A 22834-nucleotide genomic window follows, 5' to 3' on the forward strand; every position below is an offset into this window, starting at 1 on the left:
TCTGGGGGGGGGGGAGGGCAGCAGTATCACATGCCCCACCCACTCTAAGTAGCTGCAGAGACAAAGGTTTGCTTTCTCTTCCCTAGGGGTGGCATCTTAGCTGTGTGTTTAGAAATGGGGGCTGGGGATGGGGGGTGGTGGTGTGGGGCGGGGAGTTTGTGTTTCTGCAGGGGGGAGGGGGCATCAGCTATAGGAGCTGGGGGGAGTGCAGTTGGTGCCGAAGTACCAGCTGCTCTTTAATAATTAATTCTTCCTACTCACATCCCTTTGAGGAGGGATGTCTGGAACACGGCATCAGGCTCAGCCAGCCTGCTGGAGGACGCACTCCTGTTGGTGGGGGGTGGGGGAGAGACGACGAGGGGGTGCGGTTCTTGGCATTTTTGGAGCACTGTCGCTTGCTCATGAATGAAAACCTGATGCAGCCCGTGAGGGGCCTATTGTAGCCGACTTTGGCTAATTAAACTTTCTCTGCCTTTCTTTTCCCCCACCCCACCTCACCCCAGCCCCAGCCCCAGCCGTTTCTTGGATGGGGACCCTGTCTGGTAGTGCTGGTGAGGGGGTACCGTTCTGCGTGAGGTTTTAGGGCAAACAGACCCGGTCTTCTGCCCTTTGCCTCCCGTCTTGCCCCTCCCTCCCCTCTCACCCCCCCCCTTTTTTTCTTTTTCTAGAAATAGCAGCCTCCTCCATCTGGCTTGTGCAGATGCCTGGAGCTGCGTCTGAGCAGACAAACAGAAATGGGCCGATTGCAAAAATGAATTTGTCAGCCTGGTGCCTTTTTTCCTCCCCTGTTGCCCTCCCCCCTCCCTTAGTTTGGGCCCTGGACATCCAAGTCAGCCATCCCTCCTGGCTCTGATCATCTGCAGGCTTCTGGTGGGCCAGCTTGGGGGAAGGCACAAGGCGATGGAAGCTTTTGGAGGCTGGGGAAAGTGATCAGCCGTGGCCACGGTCAGGAGGGGTCAAGATGAGAGTTCCTTTGTGCCTTGGGATGGGATGTCTGGGCTTGTAGCTTTCTGATGACATCTTTGGGGCACATCTCAGATTGTGAGCAATCTCAGGCTCACAGGATTTGGTTCAGACAGCTCACCTGGCTGCCTTGACCTGGGGACAGGTCCCCAGCCTCAGTGCTCAGGACTTGGGCCTGCCTCTAGCAGGGCCGGAGCTGGTGTGTTGGCAGAGCGGCTGCCTGGTGGTGCTGGAGTTCAGGTTCCTTGAGGGACAAGATACCTGCAGGGCAGCATTGTGAACTTCTGGCCTTTGAGGCATTGCATCCTCCTCATGTCCCTTACTTGTCTGCCCTTCTCCCTCCACCCTCTGCCAGAGTTTTTATTGCTCGTGAATGGAGTGCGGGATATCCCCCTAGGGTTTTTGCCTTTCCTCCCCGGGCTTAGCCATGAACTTGTAGGGTGAGATGCAGCTGGTTTCCTGCCGTCCTGACTGGAGGTGGGAAGTGGGTTTGGATCCTGGAGTGGGACAGAGGTCTGACTGGAAGAGAGAGTTCTCAGGGGATGGGGACAGGGCCCTGGGGTCTGCCTACTTGTGATGTCACGGAAGCCAGGCTGTTCACTGGTTTGGCATCGAAGTGCCAGGAGCCACACAGCTCTTGGTCCCTGACTGCCCACCGAGACCTTCCTATAACAATGGTCAGCAGTGAGTTTCTCTGACTCAGGAGGGACCCAACAGCTCAGGTTTTTGTTTTTGTTTTTTCCAGCAGCTCAGGTTTTAACCATAAAGCTGCCCTTTCCCCTTGCATGGCCCTCCTTAGTCAAAAATCTACATCTGTCCTGCTTGTCCTGATTAGACCATGAATGCTGCTTTGTTTCCCAGGGAGGCTTGATGGGGGTGTTGGCAGACACTCTCCACAGGTGGATGGGGGTCCGGGGACCTGCTACATCCTGCAGGGTGGGCAGGAGTGCAGCCTAACAGAGTCCTGAGCCCCCTGGGAGTTCTAGGAGCCCCTCCCTTCCTCTTCTCCCCAGGGGGTGAGGAAGATGGGGGCTCAGGGCAGATCTTAACGTAGTTTGTGTACCATGGAGGCTCTGCCCCTCCTGAGTGCCCTGTTGTGGAGATTCCTTTCACTAAGGAGATGGGCTGGGGCACTTGGGCTGCTGGGAATCGTGGGAATTTCTGAACCTGTGTTCCCCAGCCCATGGGAAAGGGTGTGAGCAGGACTGGGCGCCAGCCCCGGGGTGGGCATGGGCTGAGCTGTCTGCCCACGCGGGCCCTGCCAGGGCACCAGCAACCCCACCTGCCGCCTTCCTGAGCTTGGCCCCGGTCCTGCGCAGCCTCTTTTGTCCTTGCCCCACACCTGTACCTGCTGGGAGCCATTCAGCCCCTTCTCTCTGCCTCCTCCCACCTCCCCATCTGAGTGCACCTTTCTCCAGCTACAGAGTCCAAACCTAGGGGGCAGCAGGCCTAGGAGGACTTGAGGTCTTCCTACTCTGTGCACGGCATACGTGTGTGCACGTCTGTGTGTATGTTCTTGTGTCCCTGCCGTGGCTGACTCCTGGGCTCCTTGGCTCCAAACGGACCCCGCGCCTGGCAATCCTTGATGAGAATGCAGGGCTTACCGAGAATTAATCCTGCCAGGAGGTGGGCTGTCCTGGGGTGGAGCTGATTGTCTCTTCCTAGTTTGGGGAGCAGAGTTAGGGTTTAAATCTCGGCCTCATTGATCGCTTCCAGCTACCTCGATTTCACTGGGTGTTGGAGGGCCTGCCTTCATCTGGAAGAAAACGAATGAGATCATGTCTAGGGTGGATCGTGGACTGTTTAGGGATGGGCCCAGGTGGGTGCGTGCGTAGTGTCTGAGGCTTGAGGACTAGCTGTGGGGCTGGAGCCGGGTGGGGAGCTGGAGAGGTGGGGACAGGTTGGCAAACTCATGGTCCTGTAATACGGGGACATCCTCTCTTACTATATTGGCCTCAGCAGGCGTACTGCTCGGCCTTTTGGTGCCTTTGTACAAACTGGAAAACTGTGTCCCTTATTCTGGGTGGATTTAGCCTGTGTAGCTTGGTAGGCAGAGCAAAGGCTGGATTTCAGACCTCGTTGCACAGGGCACAACCTATACAACACACACAAGGCCCTGGGCTTGAGCCTTGGACCCCCAGTCCAGAGGGCACCGGATGTGGGATGAATGTCTCTTTCGAAATTCTTGGAAACAGCATGGTTAATGGGTAGAGGAAAAGCAATTGTTGCCCTCTTTTTTCTGACCTGTTGTTGAATGGGGGAGACCAAGACAGAAGCACATCGCGTTTCCAGAGTTGGGTGGCACAAGGATCAGGGAGTAGGGAGAAGATGAGAGTCCCACCTCAGGCTACTGGGGCTGGGATACCAGTCTCTCCCTTAAGTTCTGCGAGGGGCTCCAGATCAGCCCTGCGTCTCCCCACTGCCCTGGACAGAGTTCAGAAGCACTTTCCCTGCACTTTCTCCTTTGGTGAGCACCATCTCCCACATCAGGCACCCTTGGGAGTCTGTGAGGTCTCCCCACCTGACAGTGGACATTGTCACCAAAAAAAGAGTTTTGTTGTGGCTACTGTAGCCATTTCCCTTACCCTTGAGGGCTGACGTCCTCACCAATTAGAAAGAGAAGAAACCAGGGTCTGGTCCAGTTCTGTGCCCCTGGGCAGGTGGCCCTCCCTCTCTTCCCTAGGTGTAACTGACAAGCTCCAAGGTCTCCTTCGACTCTCAGATTCCAGAGTTGGGGACCTCTAACCCTGCTCCATCTCTCCCCAGGGATGCCGTTCTGAGTGCCTGACTGCCTCGCCCCGAAGGATGGCCTCGCATGGGCGTTAGAGGCACAGCGGCCCCGGGCTCCTGTCCCGTCCGTCTGTCTGTTATCGTCTGTCTCTCTTGACATCACCGCAGCTCCACCCCCTCCCGTCCCAGCCCCCAACGCCAGCTTCCTGCGGGCCCAGAGCCGGCATGAACTCTCCCACCGAGTCGGGTAAGAGCTGGGAGGCTGGAGAAGGCACCTGGGGTGGCTTTGGATGTAATGGGCTGTATGGGTATCCAGCCCAGGCCAGCTGACCTTCAGGGTCTGAGCCGTAAGGGAACAAGGGGTCAGGAGTGGAGAAGCATTGTGAGAAAAGGACAGAGGCAAACCCAAAGTGATTGACCATGGGGTAGACCTGAAACTGATGGGTTGACAGTCCAGCCTGGCCCTGGGAGGGCATGGGTTCAACTCTGTCCCCAGGCCTGCCCTCTCAACTCAGGGGCCTTCAATTCCGTGCCACCCTGCCCTGTTCACCAAGACAGGCAGGGCTGAGGGGGATGTGTGCCCCTGAACCTCTGCAGGCGGTCCGGGGATGATGTTGGAAGAAGTTCCCTATGATAGCTGAATGTCCAGCTTCCTTTTTGTGGTGGTGTTCTCTCTTCCTGGTGGAGTGTTTCTCTGTGTTCTATACTTTATTCTTGGTGGAGCTTTGCAGGGCCTTCAGCCTTAGCCTATGTTGGGATATGTGGTATTGGGGTGGGCATGCAGTGACATGTTGGCGGAGGAGACTTGGCTCTCTCCTTTGAGTCCAGGTAGACATGCCCTGGACATGGGAGAGTCCTAATTTGGGGTCTCTGAGGTTTCTTATTCCCCTCTGCTCCTGGGAGCCTGCCTAGTGCTTCCAGAAATAGTCTATGGGTGGGACTCCAGGCAGCTTTGTGTACGGGTGGGTCTGGGTTTGTGCCCATGAGGATGTGTCCAAATGGCCTGAGCTGGACCCTCAGGAGTTTCACAGGGGGGGTCTTGGTTCAGTGTGGTCAGCGTAATAACTGCCTTCCCTCCTTGACTGTCTCCTTCTGCACAGACTTAAAGGATCAGAGTCCATCTTGCTCAACTTTAAACCCCCCATAGGCCATCCGGTCACTTAACATCTTTTTCTGTAGGGGTGGGAGCTATTTCTCCTTCTTTAGAGATAAGGAAACTAGGGCCTAGAGACCAAAACCCATTTGCAGGATGGTACTGAAGCAGCACCAGGGAGGAATCCAGGCCCCCTTCCCTCTCATTCCCTGTCCTTGTCACTGTGCTAAATCTCATGCTTTCTGTTGTGAGGACCCCCTGCTGGCGACGTGTGGCCCTGACCACAGCCCCAGGGCTTCCAGCAGATTCGATTCAGGGAAGCCGAAGCTGGTGGGATTGCTTGGCTTTGTGACATTTGTTTTGGTCAAGGCTGTGCCCCCTCCCCTTTCCAGCATGACGTACCCCGGGCACAGACAGAGTAGAGTGCCAGCTGGAGAAGGCTGGGCTCCTGAGACTCACCAAGTCAGCTTTGCTGATGGGCCCCCTCCTGCAGGGTCTGTGGCTCCTCCTCAGATCCTCCTGCCTCTGCCTGCCTTCATTCCCCCTGCAGGGGCTGTGCCAGGTGTTAGCCGTGGAGAGGTCTGTGTGACTCTGGTGCTGGAGGGGGGCTGCCCTGACTTCCTGCTTCCTCCTCTGAGGCTGGGCTGGCGAAGGGAAGGAGAGGCCTGGTGGCTTCTCATCAGCCCCTCGGCCATCTCAGCTGGACACTGCCCCTTGCAGGGTCAGTTGTGCCCAGCAGGGGTGCCAACTGCTCCCTTCCTTTGAGCTACTATGCTGACCTGTCCAGGAGCCACTTCCAGTCACACCGGGCCTGGGGTCTAACCCTTGGCCAAAGGAACAGGAGCCTCCCAGAGGCATCCGTTGGTGGCTTGGGGAGGACGTTTTCCAGCTTTGGGATTTTATTCCCTTACAGTGAAAGGCTAAGATAATCAGCCTCAGATAGATTAGGTCAGTGGGTTGCCTTTCCACATGCAGGTGGTCCGAGTCCCCCTTGTAGCCACTGGTGCCAGGGCTGGCAGGGGCTGGAGGTGTCCATCTGCGCTGAGCCGGGCCAGGAGGGGCCTCCAGAGTGGGGCCTATGGAATTGGCTGTGCCTCCTGGCTGGCTTTCCCGCTCCCCCCAGCAGGGGGAGATGCCGTCTTCTCGTGTTCAGGAAGGAGGGAGAAAGAGAGGGGGCCAGAGATTGGGAAGCTGGTTTTAGGACTGTGGCCAGGCCTCAGAGCTGGGATCGTCGTCGTTGTTCAGGGCAGCGCCCTGAGGCCTTTCCCACCGAGTTTTCCCGGGGCTCCGGGCCTGGCTCTCCCGCTTGTGGAGTTCCAGCTGCTCTGGCCCAGGGAGAGGACCAGCCTCCACACAGCCTCCTCCTTCGAGGGGCCCAGCATCTGCCATTCCCAGAGCTCAGGGTGGCATCTGGGCTGGGGCTGCGGGTGTCCGGCGCCTGGCAGAAGCCTGGAAACCACATGCTTGGACTCCACGGAAGTCAAATGAAACCATGAATTGTAGCTGGGTGTCCACATCCCGGGTAGACACCTCCCAGGGCGCCCCAGGAAGAGCATGAGGCTGCGGGGCTGGGGATAGAGGTGGGGATGAGAATGGTGAGTACCCGGGGCCTGGGTGCCCCGGCCCCTGAGCACCTCCCACCCCCTCCCGAGACTCACTTCTCTTTCCTTAGGGCGCAGAACGGCAGGCCTGGGTGAGGGGCAGTTTCCCTCCATTTCTCTCAGTGCAGGAGCTTTCCTGTTTGGAAAAGAAAAATAGAAGATGGTCCATCCCAGCCTTCATAGCAAACAAGTTAGTAAGAGAGAACATTCCGGGTAAGGGGTGGCAGGTAGAGATTTCGAGAGATTTACTTCTGGGGCTCACCCGTCCTCCCCGAGGAGTGGGAGCTGATCCACTTACCTCTGGGCTGGGCCGAATGCCAGCGTTTGACCTGATTTGCCTCTCTTGCAGTCTTGGGAGTACAGGCAGAGGCCATTGATGGGGCTGCCCGCTTCCCTGAGGAGGCCACTGCCGGGGGTCTGGCTTCTCTTCTGTCAAAAGGGGACTTGAGGAGCGAGGCTTTATTTTCATTTCTGCTCCCCTTAGTGGGACTGGAGGACTGACAGAATGTGCCCCCGGCCAGCCTGGAGGAGCTGCCCTGGGGCCTGGGCCCACTCTGGTCACTGCCCTGTCCTCCATGCCGTTGCCCGGAGGAGAGGGCAAGGGTGAGGCTCGAGCCAGTCTGTGTGGCGACAGCGCCCCAGGAGAGAAGGTGGCCAGGTTCCTTAGCCCCAGCTTGGGAGGGAGAGAAGCTTCATGACAACACCTGCCTGCCCAGCACCTCCCAGCTCGCTGCACACTTTCTCTCCTTCCCTTTCCCGGCTGCCCCCTCCTTCCTGGGTGACCAGAGAAACTGGGGCATAGGCGTGGGGTGGAGCCAGGAACCTCGGCGTCCCGCCTCCCAGCCTTGGGCTCTGCCTCTGAGCCCCCAGGGAAGGCGGAGAAAGTGGGTCAGAGTCGGCGTGGGGCGGGGGTCTGGGAAGTGGACTCTGGTGTCCCTTCTCCACTTAGATGCCCCCCTGGCACACCTCTGCGATCACTATAGATCAGGATCTGCCCCACTCTCCCCTCCCCTGTCCCATCATTCCAAAGGGATTGAAGGCTTAGCACGGGACGTCCGGAGGAGGCAGGGTCAACCCTGAGGGGATGTGCAAGATGCCAAAGTAGGTGTTCATGTTTTTCCCAGACTTGGTCTCAAATGAGAGGGTTCAGCCAGCACCTAGCATGGGACCTGGCGCATGGCAGCTCCTGGGCGATGCTGACGGGCTCCAGCATGACTGGGCTCTAAGGGCAGGAGAGAACCGGAGGGCAGGCAGGCCCGATATCTCTAGGACCCCAGGGCAGCTGGCACCCCACACTCCATCTGGGGTGCTCCCCGGCCAGCCCTTGGCTTTTTTACTGTGCACAAAGCAGACTTTGCTTTTTTCTTTTAGGTCAGGCCCCCACTCCAGCCTTTTGAGCCCAGGAAATGGGAGCCTTCAAGAGCTCAAGGAGCCACATTAGGTTCTCCTCCTCCAGATTTAGAGGGTTAGGAGGCCTGAGCCCAGCCTCCAGGGGAGGGAGCGAGTGAGCAAGGTCATTGCGGCACCAAGGAGGGGTTGTTGCCTGCTCCTAATGAGGCTCCTGTAACCCACGCTTTGTGGGTGCTCTGTAAGGTTTGTGGGATGACACATGGGAGAGCTAGATGCGTGGGGATGGAGAAGAGACATGAACCACAAGGAGAGGGGCTATAAAGCAAGAAGGATTGAGGTTAGACATTAGGAAGACTTTGTTGCATGACTTGAATCTCCAAAGAAAAAAAAAGACACTTGTCCCCATCCCAGGCCTCCTCTCTTATTCCCCTAGAGGATTCTGGGAACTACACTGAGGATTGTTTGGCTGTGTCTGACACTTCACTTCCCACTTCAAGCTGTTACTGGAAGTCATAGTAGTGCTGGGAACTGCCCCGAGTCCCCGGCTCTGGCCACCTCTGGGTGCCCAGTCTCCTGGGTGCTCCCAGCTTTCCTAAACAGGGAGTTGTGTTTCCTTAGATTTCTGACTGCTCCACGTTCTGGGGCCCCTGCTTTTGAGTCACTGTAACTGATGATTTCCTCTGTTCCAGAACAGGGCTGCCCTACCATACTCTCCTGTGCCTGGGGCAGGCAGAGAGAGCCAGGACAGGGCTAGCCAGCCCTTCTGGTTGCTTTCAGCGTGGGTGGGTGGAGTCCTGGCTGGGAGGGGCTGCTGCCCCCAGCTTTCTGGGTTCCCTTGAGTCTGCTGCCTGTCACCCGTTAAGGAGACCTTGACCTTCCCTTCCCTTGCTCTTGAGAGAGCCTGGTTGGCTAGGATGAGGTTGGGGCAAGGGGTGCTGAGCAAAGTCCCCAGACCTACCCTGAAATGTCTACCAACTCCAGACCCCTGTGGGGAGCACTGCTCCATCACCAGTTTTCTGGAGTCTGCCCTGGCTGAGAAGCTGAGGCTCCAGAGCTTTGTTTCGTTCCTGTTGACCTCCAACTCCCTCAATATACATCTTGCCAGCCAGTCTAGGGCCTGGGAAAGCCCACCTCTGCCACTTACCCATCCATGTGATCCCCCCACCTGAGGGCAGGAGGCCCCTTTGCCGTCCCCAGCTGGCAGGAGCCACAGCTACTGTGTCCTTGGTTGGCCAGCTCCTCCTGGGCTCCCGACAGGAGGGTGAGGTCATCCAGTCCAGGGAGAGGACAGGTGTCCCTGGCTCCATGCCTAGAGTTGGGGGCAAAGGGGGCCAGGAGGGGGCTCCAAAATAGCAACTGTGACATCAGGAAGGGGGAGGGGGACATAGACCCAGGAATAACCAGGCTATTAAAAGGCTCCAGTGAGGTCAGGGGGCCAAGTGGGATCTCTGTATCAGTGGGAGGCACAACCTCAGGAGGAGGGATGGGCCAGCAGTGGGCTGGGTAGGCGGGTGTCACCAGTCCTCATGGCGCTCTAGCCTTAGGTCCCAGCAGGGCCCCAGGAGCCGGGGCTGCTCTGACAGGCCTGGGGCTGGTGGCTGGTGGGGAAGGGCTGGATGCTGGCAGCCCCTTGACTCTTCTTGGAGGGGCTCCAACCTCAAGTCTCTTCCTACCTGGGTACTGGGGGTCATTATACCTGTTAATGGAAACCCTGGGGCAGCTTCGTGTGCTCCCTGTGCAGGAGACAGTGGGCTGTGGTGGTTAGAGCTCAGACTTGAACTTCAGACATCCCAGACCTACCACTGAAACAGCTGTATGACCTAGGGTGAGCGACTTCATCTCTCTGTGCCTCAGTTTCCCCGTCTGCACCTCTCTTCTGAGGTCATCGTGCAGGGTAAACGAGGTGACGTATGTGCTGCTCGTAGCATTACACCTGGCACGTTGCCACAGGAAGAGCTACCTGCTCTGAGAACGGGCAGGTGCTCCCAGGTGCCCTTCCCTGGGTGGGGTGAGGCCTGTCCAGGAAGAGTCTCCCTGCCCCCTGGAAGGAAGCTGAGCAGCCTCCGGAGGTGACACCCCTAATGGGTAGGAGGGAGCTGCCATTTAGCTGCTGCTCAGGGGTCTCCCTGCTGGTCGAGGGGGTGGGGGAGCCACCTCCCAGCTCGGAAAGAGGGCAGAAATTAAATCAACTCCCATCCGTCGGCTGTTAGAGGGACTCCAGGGAAGATGCAAGTTTAGGCCAGGTGGCCCTGTCTGCCACCCTCTCCCAGACCCTTCCAGTTCCTTTACTTGCTCTGGATGGTGAGAGGGCAGATAGAGGATGAAATCGGGCTTTTTGGTCTCTAGCCCCTCGCCCGCCAAGAGCAGCGCCAGAGCTGCTCCCAGATGCGTGGGTATTCTAGCGTGTGCCCTTCCCCAGCGCAGGCTCTGGCCACCCGGCTCTGTGGCGTTGGCCCTGAATGCAGGCCCTCCCCTGTCCCCATCCCCCTGCCTGGCGCTTCCTCCTGGGGTGGAACGCGCCTCCCCCTCCCCCACTTGGGGCCTCCGCCAGGCCCGGGCTCCTGGCAGCCGGCCGGCGGCTCCCTGAGCATGCTCCACCTATTTATAGACAGGGCCCTCCCCCAACTGCTATTTCAGTCTCCTGCCAGCTGCCGGCGGCTCATTCGGGAAGGAGGAGCAGGGAGCCGGGCCCAGAGCTGTCACCCAGGGCTGGGAGGGAACACAGAGAGCCCGCCTGCCTGCTCAGCTCCCCTTCCTGTCCCCTGAGTGCTCAGCCATACCCCGCTCCTCGGAGCTCTGGAAGGGCCAGTGGTCGGATGCCCCTCTAGCAGGGAGCTGGGCCTGTGGCTCCGGGGCTCCTGGCTCCTCCTGCCTCCTGGAGTGCCCAGGCCGGATGAGGCACCTCCCCACAGCGCGGGTCCCAGCAGCAGTGGCCTGAGGGAGCCCCTGAGCAGCGAGGGCCCCGCCCAGCCACCTTCCCTTTGGCTGACTCCCGCCTCAGGCGGCCCCCTGCCGGGCATGCTGCTGGTGCCCAAGGCTCAGGGGCTTGTGGAGATGCTGCAGACCATCTATGAGACGGAATCCTGTTTCTCAGCAGATGGGATGCCAGGCCGGGAACCATCCTTGGAAATCCTGCCTCGGACCCCTCTACATGGCCTCCCTGTGGCAGGTAAGTGCCTCGGTGTCCCCGCCTGCCCTCTGCCATTGGGCATCCTTGTCTCGGGGGCTGAGCGTCTGGCTCCAAGTCTCGCCCAGATGGGGTCCTGCTTAGATCTTTCTGGAGGTCTTTGTTGAGGATATGTGCAGTCAGGGGAGGTGTGCTTACTGGGGTGGGCTTCCCTGCTCTCCCTGGGCCAAAACCTGCCCTCCCACCATGCCTTCCAGCTGCACTCTGCTGCATCTCTTCGAGTTCCTTTGGCCTCCAGCAGGGTCGACATCAGCTGCTGGGGGCTGTGGATTACTAGAGGATCCTGGCCTAGTTGGCACCATGGTCAGAGGGGAGGAAGTGGGTCAGTGACCTGCCTCCAGGCTTTCTGCTCCCCGGGTCTGGACAAGGGAGGAACCCATAGCTGGAGTGTCCATAAGAATAAAGGCTACCCCCACTCCTCTGGCTGGGTTCTTGGGGTCAGAGGGTCCAGTGCAGTGATTTCTGCCAGTCCCCAGTCAGGAGTGCCCTGGGAATCAGACACCTGGGGAGGAGGCTTGATGCAGTTGTGGTGGAAGTAGGCAGAGGCTGGCAGCTGGGATGCTGGGGGTCTTGGCTGCCTTGGCTTCTGGCTCCCCCATATCTCTCCTTCCCCCAAGCTTTGGTTTATTCTCAACACATGAGGATGAAGGAATGTTACTCAGGCTCATAGGGCTTGAGGACTCCCTAGCCCTCCCACCTTCTCAGCAGGGACTTTTTTGGCTCTTGGCTGGGGGTGGGGTCCCCGGGTGGGGTCCCCCAGAGCCAGGCCACTCCTTCCCTCCCTCCCAGGAACCTGTTGGCAGCATCAGGCCTTCCTGGCACAGCCTTCCCACCAGGCCGGCACCACAAGATGCTTCCTCTAGGGAGGGGCCTGCTGGACCCATGCCCACTTGGCCCCTCCTGGCAGTGGCTTGGCACTTGGGTGTGGGTGTCTGTGTGTGTATGTATGGGGAGTCTTTGCCTCTGGTTACGTGGGTGTGGGTCCCAGGCTTTGAACTGGAAGGTGGGAGCCGTGTGCCTGTGCAAGTGCCAGTGATTTGGCTCTAAGCTGTCCAGGGATAAGGTTGCAGCTGGACTGGGATGTGTGAGAGGATGGAGGTTTGGGGAACATTTGGAAAAGCCTTCAAACCAAGCCTACCATCTGCCTGAGCAGGGATGCCCATGTAGTCTCCTAAGGTCGCGGCATAACCCTGGGGACCAGCCCTGAGAGTGCCCGTGCAGGCCCCTGGGATAGGGGGTGGAACCTTGGGGCCAGTCGTGCAGAGTCTCTGCACAGTCCCCTGGGAGGGGTGTAAACGCAGAGGGCCGTTCTAGCCCTGGTCTAGTGGAGCCCACAGCTCTAGCTAAAGACCTGCCTGCTCACTCCTACCCTGAAGCCTCTGGGAGTCAAGGTGGTCCCTCGCAAAGCAAAGGGCTGACTGTGCAGAGCATCTGCTTGGGGGGGGTGGTTCTACCCCATTTGGCAGATGCCATATCAGTCCACCCGTCCTGTCCCCACTGCCCCTTGCCTCCCAGAAGCAGTTGGCGGTTGACCTGAAGTTTCCTCCTCAGCATGTTCTCTCATCCTCCTTCAAGTTGGGCCCCAGAGTCCTTGCAGGCTGGAACCCCGCTGACCCCATCCCTTCCCTAAGGCTCCCCGTCCCTGCATAGACCCCCCCAGCCAGTCCCTCTCCCCCCCGCCCCGACACATGCACACTGCCTAGCCTTCTGAGCGGTGGCGTGGTCCATGCTAGCAGGAGGGAGGCGTGAGTCACCTCAGCGGCTCGGGGAGAGGGCTAAGAATGTTCCCCCTGCGCAGCTCTGATGCTGTGTCTGTGACGCGGCTGGGGACAGATATAGGCCTGGAGCTCGGCTGCCTTGTTTTTTTTTTTGGACTCTGGAATGTAAATAGATGTTTCAAATAGAAACGCTTTAACCTTTGGGTTAAAAAAAAATCCACCCCGGATAAACACGGCCATGAGGGCCAGGCAGCCTGGTGTTCCCCCCCCCAACCCTCCCCCGCCGCCTCCTCTCTCCATCTCTTGATCAGTCTCCAGACAGGATGCAAAAGCCTGTGGCTAAAAAAGCAGGTGTCCAGGGACGCTTCTTGGGCAGTGTGTGTTGCCAGGCCTCCCCAGCCCGAGGGTTTGAGGAAAAGGGGCTTTCCAAGGTGGGTGTCTGCCCTGAACTCTTTGCCCACTCCAGCAGTAAGTCTTGGAACCCTATTTTAGGGGCATCCTTGGCTCTCTGGACCGTCTTGTGCGCACTTAACACGGTGCCTGGCACATGGATGAATGAATGTTGCTTGAGGGGACTGGCATCCAGGGTTGACAGCAGGATTCCTGGGCTCTATTCTGGGGCTTGGCCCTCTAGGTGAATAGACAGATATGGTAAGTTGCCCTGGTGGGTGAGCCAGAGTCTTGGCAGGCGAGCCCACGAAGGATGTGGGGTGCTCTCCTCTGTTCCTGCTTGAGGACGGGGACAAAACACAGTTTCTGCTAGTGTTGTCAGGTCTTCCTTGATGGATGGGGTCTCTTCCTGGCTCCTCCTGCAACAGCCCAGCACACAGTGGGCACGCCTCTCATACAGGCTTGGTCCCGGCTCGGGGAGCCCAGGAGCTTGAACTCTGGTGTAGGATTCCCAAGGATGCAGTGCTGGGGGATCCCCTGCCTCCCTTCTGTTGGGCCTTGGATTTCCCTGTGGCCTGGACTGGGCAGCACGCTGCTGCTTGGGCAACGTGTAGGATGTTAAAAGCAGGCATGGAGGAGGAGTCTTCTTTCCCCAGTGAGGGAGGGTGTGAATCCCGCTTATGCCAGGAAGGGATGCTATGGATGTTGGGAAGTGCCATGGGGTTTGGGTTTGGTATTGGGGTTTCCCCTGGATATTCTTATTCACGTTCTTCATACCATTCCAAGCTTGGCTAGGTAGGTGGGTGTGTAGGCATAGGGGTGTGGGTAGGTCGGAAGTGCGAGACGGGGGTGGGAGGGGAATTAATATTATAATCTACTAGATGATGGGTATTGGGGTGCTCTCCTTACCTTATCTCCCTTGGAAAGGTATTAATAGCTATGTTTTACAATTGAGAAGGATCTGAGAAGTTAAGGAACTTGCGCGAGGTCACAGAGTAAATGATGGCTGGGCTTCAGACTCAGGTCTTTGTGTAGGGCGACGTCTAACCCATACAAGAGCTTCCCTGTACAAATTTTTTAAAGGCGGCCCTTCTTCCAGGTGGCTATATCCTCAAGCCAGAGTGCATGGCTTAGCACTGGGAGCATGGGCTAGACTTCAGCCCCCAACTTGCCCCTTCAGTTGGGTGCCCTTGTGCAGTGCACAACCTGCACAACCTTATGTGGTGGGTCCGTCTTTGTTGCTTCCAAAGTTTGTGCTTCTCAACAAGAGAGACCCTTCTGGCCTTGGGGGGCTCCTGAGGTTTCTGGGAGGAGACTTTTCTACAAATACTGGGGGTCTCTGGATCAGCTATTTCCCCCCCCATAGGGATTTCGGCCCAAGGGGGAAGAAGGGGGCTCAGGAACAAAGCCTCCCCTGCCCCCATCCCCTCCTACCCCATCCCCTCTTCTTGTTTTTGAGACCCTCAGCTGTCCCTTCCCTGCTGCACAGCTGCCAGACAGGAAATCAGATTAACCGTGTCCACGCACACAGCTGTAACAGCTGTCAGGTTGGCAGCAGAAATGCCGCCAGCGGGGGGACACTGTGAGAAAGTAGTTCTCAAACTTTCAGTTGCCACAGAATTACCGAGGGAAGATATTAAAATGCGGATTCCCAAGCCTTACCCCCCACCCCAAAGTTCGGATTCCGTAGGGCAGCCCAGGAACCAGCATTTTTAGCACATCTCAGATGATTTTGATGTGAGTAGGCTCAGACCATGCTGGGAGTATGGGCAGGGGTCCTATGGACAGGAGTCATGGGGCCTAGCAGCCTGCCAGTGGATGTCACCAGTCTCCCTAGAAGGCCTCGATGGGCTTTGGGACTCTTGGGAGAAGGCCAGCTGCAGAGGGAAGGAGGCTGTTGCCTCAGTCAGATTCAAATCCAGCTCCCAGCAGCCTGGCAGTGTGGAGACGGAGGATGTCTTAAGACACTGGGGAGCAGGTGTCTAAATCCCAGCAGGGCAGGGGATTATGACAAGTGGCCAGGGGGACGGGGCGCTCTGCTGGACACTCCGGGCTGGGCTGTGCTCGGGGAGTAGTGCAGGCAGAGCTCCTGCCCTGGAGCCCCTGCTGTCCACCCCAGGTGTGGAGCGAGCAGTCCCAGCAACATCTGCAGACTTTGAATGGTTAGTCTGCCTTTTAATTGCCTCTAGCTTAGTGCCCAAGTGTTTCCTGGAAATGGCTGGGCTGGGAGAAGTGAGTCTACTTCTCCTCCAGAGAACTGCTCAAGACCAGTGACTAACTCTGTTTTTGCCGGTGAGAGATGCTTTGTGCCTTCCACCAGGGCTCTGTCTCCCTTAAGCTTAAGGTCCTTGAGAGGCACAGTCTACCTCAAGGTTTCTGGGGGTTCTGTTCACTTGGCCCCCTTTTCCCCTGCACTCCCGGCTCTGGGGTTCTGGGGCCAACCAGGTCTCCCATCTAGATCCCTGGATCCTTCATACGGAGTTTGGCTCCCTGCTCTCATTAAGTTCAGGAATAGGCTTCAAGATTTCTCCTGGTTTTTGGTGGGAGGCAAGAGAGAACCAGAAGACCCAGGGTTAAGCCCCGGCTCCTCCGCCTCCTTTCCAGGTGACTTTGGATGAATTTCTTCCATCTCTGGCTTTACTTTCCTCCTCTGTCAACTGGGGGAGTTGAGTGGCTGATCCGGCTGGCACTTCCTTCAGTGACATTCTAAGTCTTTGACATCAGTTTCACGTTGCTTCTGCCTAAGAGGGGCTTTGGGTCGCCCGAGTCCTGGCCCCAGGTGGATGTAGAATGGTACTGGGGAGAGGGGTGTTGCCTGCAGCAGGCACAGCAAAGTTAGATACCTGGAAAGGCTTTCTGACTGCCGGGAGCTGGGGCCCCAAGAGCAGGGACCAAAGCTTGTGTTCACCTGTGTTAAGTAATGCTTTTAAGGGACTGAGGGATCCCACCGCTGTGGGCTGAGCCTCAGAGGACAGGGTGGCCCTTCTTGGAGCTAACAAGGCAGGGGAGGCCGGAGAGACAGGCTAGAAGCGCTGCTGTCGGGAGGAGGCGCTTCCCAGGGATGCCTCCTCCCGCGCTGGGATCCAGCTGCCGGCCACTCCAGCTTGTGTTGTGTGGGGCCCACCGGAAGGGCTTTGATTGGGACAGGACCACAGAGTGACCTTGGGACGGTCTGAAATGAGAGCGCTAAGAGAGCTTAGGCTTCACTAGACTGCCAGAGGGGTCCAGGACACACAAAAATGTCAGGAGCCATTAATAGCCTCGACTAGTACCTCCTGAGATTTTCCCAGGCTCTGCGCCAAGCCCCACTGCACGTGTTATCTCTCCGGAGCCCTAGGAGCTCTGGGAGGTGGGTGTTATTCTTCCTCCCATTTCACAGATGCCCGCACGCAGCACAAGGAGGGGCTTGGTGTCTTGCCCTAGGAAGTGGCAGAGGCTGACTTGAACCCTGGTGTTCTCTTATTGCAGAGCCCTCGCTCTTAACCATTATGTGATGTGTGTTGGCTTGCATTGCATGGGGAGTTGGGAAAATTGCTAGGTGAGCGTCATCCCCAGCTCGCACATGTGGAAATACTGTCTGCATTGTGGTAGAACCTGTCGAGCCTAAATTGGCCTCCCTAGTCACGTAAGAGCACAGAAATAGATCATGGGAAACCGTCCTTGGTGGGGAGGGGTCATCGGCGTCATGGGGAGGAGTGTGAAATGCTGTTCCCTGCCTCCTTCCAGAATCCCTCAAGGCCAGCAAGGGGACAAGAGCCTTTTCCCATTCTCCAGAGGGACAGAACGAGGTCATTTGACATTTAAGGAAGCTGCTGACACCCCAGACTGCTGAGGGAGCTCCTGAGGGCCTGGGTGCTGGTGGAAGGCACTAGGGTGGGCTGCCAGCCTGTTGCTCTCCAGAGGGGCCAGTTCTCTAAGGCTGGCTCTTGCTGAGCACCTGGGATGCCCCGCACTGGAGTTAGCAGTGCATAGGTTAGTGTTCAGATGGAGCCCACCTGAGCTGGGAGTCAGGACACCTGGGTTTGAGTCCCTGCTACTTAAATGGTGAGCTCTCCTGCACAGCAGCCTGAGAGGCTTGGTTTCCTTGTCTGTGATACGAGGCAGCTGAAACAGATGATCTCCCCTTTCTCCCTCTTTGCTCTTTTTGTTGGGGGTAGCTCTTCAGATCCAGGGCTTATCTGCAGAGGCCTCATTTTCATCCTGTGTAGACATTCCAAACCGCCTAATACACCCCTCCCTCAAACTCTATGTACCCTGGCTCCCCTCCTCCCCCCAGCCTTCTGTGGCTGGTGGCTTCTGGGAGCAGGGTCTTTTTAGAGCCAATTGTTAAGCTTCTTAGGTCTGCCAGGTCGGTCCACACACTGTGGTGCCCCTCCCCCTCCAGTGCTTCTCCAGGGGGAACTCAAGGTACCATTTCCTTGCTGCTAGGGTTTGGGTCACAGGGATACTGGAGTTGGTGACTTCTCCAAGAGAAGGCTGGGAGCTGGGGCATGGCCTGTGGTGTGTTCAGAGCAGGAGGAAGGCTTGACCTTGGTTTTTATTTTGAACCCTTTCCCCAAAGGTTCTGCTAAAAACCTGCTCCTGGTGTCCTAGAACCCCTTGTCTGCTCGGGGGCAGTGTCCCTTTGCCTGGACACTCTCTTTTTAGTCTAAGCCTGTGCTGGCAGTCATCCCAGAGGTTACCCTGTCAGCACCTGCGTCATCCTCCCCCCCTGCCCCCCCCAGGAGCCAGGGTATCCCTGGCTGTGCTGCCCAGAGAATCTGCTGTGGGAGCCCCCACTGGACTGATGGGGCAATGGGGTTCATGGAGAGATCGGAAGCCCAGCTAGATGGGAAGGAAGTGTCACTAAAGTGTCACTGGCACTGCTCAGTTGTACCCACGAGCTGGGCAGGGTGGTCCCCTCTAAGCCAGAGCCTGGTGTGTGAGGGGCCCTTCTGATGGCTGCCCACCCAGCTGCCTGGGCTGGGGCTTCTCCAGGGAGGCAGTGTTGGTTAGTCCTTCCGAAGGCCGGAGGACAGGATGCTCTTGCTACCAGTTCCTAAGGCCACGGCTCCCAGGAGGCAGGGTCAGAGTCCCCGGAAGGGGAGGAGTATGGAGCAGGCAGACCTGGACCCTTCTGTCTGCCTCTGCAGGAGGTCCCTGTGTCGGTTACTGGCTTCCTCTCCACTTCTGCAGCTCTCTGTCAGGAGGAGGCCTGGGGTAGGAGGCCGTGCCCTCACATGTGACCCCCTTCCCAGGCCTTTGCTGGCCAGAGTCCCCAGCCTGTCCTCTTAGGGACCAGTGTTCCTCCATCTACTTTCTTCCCTTTCCAGAGGTCCTGCCACCTTTCTCAGTCCACCAGGAGGCGGTCGAGAGCCTCCTCCTATCATGACACTCCCATTTCCCCTTCCAGGTGCTTGGTTCTCAAGGCAGCCACTGCCACCTGCTCTGCTCATGCTAAGCTGGCAGAGGGCACAGATCCTCGAGGGGGAGCAAGGCCAGCCACACTCTAGGTTTCATGCCCAGAAAACTGCGTTTGGGGGGCTCTGTGCCTCCCCCCACCGTTTCCCTGACTCCAGCCGTCCAGCCGCAGCCCCTTCCATCTTGGATGGAGCCGGGTTACTACCTGCAGACCCACGGGGTGCTGCATCCTGTCCAGGCCCCACAGGGCCTGCAGATTAATATTCCCAGTCGCTCGTGCTTCCTGCTTGTGTGGGAACAAGGCTGTGTGGCAGAGCCCGCTGGCCACCCCGCCACCTGCATACCAATGGGACTGAGGCTGCGACTGCAGCACAGGACCTAGCATCTCTGCCGCGGTGGCAGCGGCTGTGCAGGAGCCCTGGTGGGAGAGTCCCCTCGCCTGAGCCCGTGCCCTCTCTGCAGGGCTCCTGCAAGGGAAGCCAGCACTGCTGGCGGCAGTTCCAGCCCAAGCAGGGTTATCTGCTGGGAGCCAGGAGCACTTGGACCCCTGCCCTTCCCTGGGCGGGCGGGCGGGCTGGCATCCGGCTCCCGCAGCCCCGGCACTGCCGGGAGCAGCAGGTTGAAGCCTGTCCGCCTCTTGGCTGAGTGATCAGAGTGCCATGGGCCAAGCCAGCCTCGCCTAGGAACAGATAACACTCCGGCCAGCTTGGGACCTTGCTGAGTGTTTCCAGGGCTGGGGACACCTGAGGCTGGCTGCTGGTTCCTTGCTGCCACCCTCCTTTTGCACCCTGGACAGGGCCGGCCACCTCCAGAAAGGGCCTCTGTAGTTTCCCAGGGCCTTTCCTCCTGGTGCTGGGGCAGGACATGGGTTAGGAGGGAAAGTGAGTGAGTGTGTGTGTGTGTGTGTGTGTGTGTGTGTGTGTGTGTAACCCCACCCTCCTGGTCACATCTGGCCACTCCTGCAGATGTGGCTCTGGCCTTGTGGCCGCAGAGTCGTCAGTGTGGCTGGCGGGCAAACCACAGAGGAATGTGCCCGGCAGTGCTGGGGGAAGAAGGGCTAATGGGGAGCATGAAAGATACTATGCTCAGGCTACCTTCCCTCTCCCATCTCCAGTGGGTCCCAGGAGCCATGTTCAGCCATGAGGGTAGCATGGCCTTGGCCTTCAGCAGGCCTTATCCCTGCCTTGGGGGGGATACTCATTCAGTGCAGGCTCCCTGGAGAGATCCAGGCTCACAGACTGTAGTGGGTGTGGGAGCCTTTCTTAGCTCAGCCCTTAGCCCCCCTCCCGGCTCCCTCTCCACTCCTGATAAGAGATGGCAGTGGGGGCCTGGGCAGAGGCCTGCTGGCGAGGGCAGGGGACACCGGCATCCGTCAGCATGGTGGGGTCTTTCCTTCTCCAGGCCTGGGCTGGAGTGGGCCTCCTTGCCACTGGAAAGTCTGCCCAGCTCCCTGTGGCCTCCCTGGGCTGGAGTGGGGAAAATGAGGGCTGTCTTTGGAGAAAGAAGTGGAAAAGAAACAACATGGTCTGGCCCTGCCTCTCTCACTTCCTCCTTTCCAGGCAGTGGGTAGCTTGCCTTCCCTTTCCTGCAGGCGTCAGGAGGCTTTGTGGGGTGTGGGCTGGGCTTGGGGCTCCCTGCTGGCGTGGTGTTTGCCCAGTTGCCCTGGCAACCACAGGGCAGTGGTGGAGAGTGACATTCAGTGACCAGAGGACAGTATACAGGGATCAAGAGGTCGAGACCCATCTTTCCCATAAGCCCATTGGAATCTTTTGCCACTTCCTGGGGCCCCTTGGTCCATGGTCCACATGGGGGCCTGGACGCAAGGTCTTGGGACCCAGCAGGTCCCTCCACCCCTTTCCCCTTTCCCCGCGGGTTCTCCCTGGGACTGGAGTTCTGAGATCTCTGCCTTGGCTCCAGCCAGCCCCCCCTGCCATTACCCTTCTTCCTGTCTGATTCCCTTTCCTTTCCTGTCTCCTCCTCCCACCTCCTCCCTGCGCCTGCCCGCCCATTCTCTCTCTCTTTCCCCCCTCCCCCCAGGCACAGCTGCTGTTTGGCTCACTCTATATATAGCGGCATTTTCAGGGTAATTACAATAAAACTGTTGAAAGGAGATAATCCAGCAAAGGAAGCGAGTCTGACTCCCAGCCCCCTCCTGTCCCTGGTTTGGTGCAGCCCTGCACCCCCCCTTTTCCTGCGGCCTCCTGCTCCCACCCCACCCCGTATTCCCATAGCCTCTCCTGCCCGCCCCATCTGCCCTAGCTGAGTGTGAGGCAGAGAAAAGGGGAACGGATAGGGATGCCCAGAGGGTCTCCACAGGCCTCTCCTGGGCTTACTGAGGTCCCTGGCTGCTAGCCACATTAGTTCTAGAACTAACGTCTGTGCCTCGGTTTCTCCTGTAGTATATAGGCCTCTTGGCAGGGATTGTGTGGTGTTGAGAGGTGAGGGGGAGGAGGCACAGGAAGGATGGTGGTTAAAGGTATAGGATTTGGAATCACATCTTGGTTCATTGATCACCTGGCTGTATGTCTTTGGTCATGTTACTTACACCTCTCTAAACCTCAGTTTCCTTATCACTAAAGTAATTCACATAAAATGCCCAGTGGCCTTAACTACCAATGACGATATTCTTTGTTGAAGACTCATGATCTTCCAGGTATCCTGCTTTGCTTATGCATGTTTTCTTTCTTTTTTCTTTTTTTAATAAATTTATTTATTTATTTTTGGCTGCGTTGGGTCTTCGTTGCTGCATGCGAGCTTTCTCTAGTTGCGGTGAGCAGGGGCTACTCTTCATTGCGGTGCGTGGGCTTCTCATTGCGGTGGCTTCTCTTGTTGCGGAGCACAGGCTCTAGGCGCGTGGGCTTCAGTAGTTGTGGCGCACGGGCTTAGTTGCTCCGCGGCATGTGGGATCTTCCCGGCCCAGGGCTCGAACCCATGTGCCCTGCATCGGCAGGTGGATTCTTAACCACTGCGCCACCAGGGAAGCCCTGCACGTTTTCTTAGTGAAGTTCATGGCTTCGATCTCATTTAATTAAGGCAGAAGGCTGTATCCACAGAGCGGAGGGATTTGACTCCCCCCTCCCCCATTCTCTTGGGGTCTAGTAGTCCTGCCTGGTAGCTTTCTGGGCCCCAGGCATGGCAGCCAGGGCCCGGTGGGGTCTGGGATGGCCCACTGAGCCCTTCCTGTCTCTTCTGCCCGCAGTGGAGGTGAAGCCGGTGCTGCCAGGAGCCATGCCCAGCTCCATGGGGGGCGGGGGAGGAGGCAGCCCCAGCCCCGTGGAGCTGCGGGGTGCGCTGGCAGGCCCCGTGGACCCCGCGCTGCGGGAGCAGCAGCTACAACAGGAGCTCCTGGCGCTCAAGCAGCAGCAGCAGCTGCAGAAGCAGCTCCTGTTCGCTGAGTTCCAGAAGCAGCACGACCACCTGACCCGGCAGCATGAGGTCCAGCTGCAGAAGCACCTCAAGGTGAGCGAGGGAGGGCGCGGGGGCGGGGGGCCACCCAGACCTCTGACCCCCGCCCGGACCCGGCTCACCCAGCCTCGCTCCGCCCGCGCCCCTGCAGCAGCAGCAGGAGATGCTGGCGGCCAAGAGGCAGCAGGAGCTGGAGCAGCAGCGGCAGCGGGAGCAGCAGCGGCAGGAGGAGCTGGAGAAGCAGCGGCTGGAGCAGCAGCTGCTCATCCTGCGAAACAAGGAGAAGAGCAAAGAGAGTGAGGCCTGGGGCCGCCCGGGGCCAGCTGGGACTCCTGCCCCGCCCCACGCCTCCCAGCCTTGGGGACCTGGCCCCAAGCTCCCGGCTCAGCTGTGCCCTGTCCCGCAGGTGCCATCGCCAGCACTGAGGTGAAGCTGAGGCTCCAGGAATTCCTCCTGTCGAAGTCAAAGGAGCCCACACCGGGCGGCCTCAACCATTCCCTCCCACAGCATCCCAAATGCTGGTAATGGCCCTTGGCAGGCATGGGTTGCAGAGGTGTCCTGCTCAGGGGCTGCTTGGCTGCAGGATGGCAAGGGGCTCCTGGCCTGAAGCCATATAGGGGCCCTGTAATCTCTCCTCGGAGACGAGACTCCCACCCCTGTTTGTCTCCTCACTGCCCTCCCCAGGATCCATTTCCTATCCCCATATGCAGTGGATGTTTCATAAATGTAGATTGCTAGGCGGCCGGTCCAGCTGGCTGGGTGATAACCTACATCTGTTTCCATCCCCTCCCTCCACCCTGCAGGGGAGCCCACCATGCTTCTTTGGACCAGAGTTCCCCTCCCCAGAGCGGCCCCCCTGGGACGCCTCCCTCCTACAAACTGCCTTTGCTTGGGCCCTACGACAGCCGCGATGACTTCCCCCTCCGCAAAACAGGTGAGTGAGTACAACCTGGCCTCCCAGGATATGGGGGGGTGGGGGGGCGGGCAGAGGTGGGAA

General features: G+C 58.4%; 1 protein-coding gene across 6 annotated transcripts in view; it reads left to right on the forward strand.

Moving 5' to 3' along the window:
• HDAC5 (histone deacetylase 5) overlaps positions 1 to 22834 on the forward strand; it is a 34664-nt gene that overhangs the window by 1841 nt on the left and 9989 nt on the right. Inside the window, exons 2-8 of one of the 6 annotated variants that reach the window (XM_061175908.1) lie at positions 3730 to 3940; positions 6459 to 6577; positions 10832 to 10906; positions 21632 to 21891; positions 21989 to 22133; positions 22244 to 22358; positions 22641 to 22771. In XM_061175908.1, coding sequence (XP_061031891.1) covers positions 10840 to 10906; positions 21632 to 21891; positions 21989 to 22133; positions 22244 to 22358; positions 22641 to 22771 — 718 coding nt within the window. In that variant the 5' untranslated portion in view covers positions 3730 to 3940; positions 6459 to 6577; positions 10832 to 10839. Of the gene's footprint in view, positions 1 to 3729; positions 3941 to 6458; positions 6578 to 10387; positions 10907 to 21631; positions 21892 to 21988; positions 22134 to 22243; positions 22359 to 22640; positions 22772 to 22834 lie in introns of those variants that run through there. The other 5 variants (XM_061175906.1, XM_061175907.1, XM_061175909.1 and 2 more) reach the window with 5 other exon arrangements.

The sequence above is a fragment of the Eubalaena glacialis genome, chromosome 19 (genome assembly GCF_028564815.1).
Source record: "Eubalaena glacialis isolate mEubGla1 chromosome 19, mEubGla1.1.hap2.+ XY, whole genome shotgun sequence".
NCBI classification, from domain to species: domain Eukaryota; kingdom Metazoa; phylum Chordata; class Mammalia; order Artiodactyla; family Balaenidae; genus Eubalaena; species Eubalaena glacialis.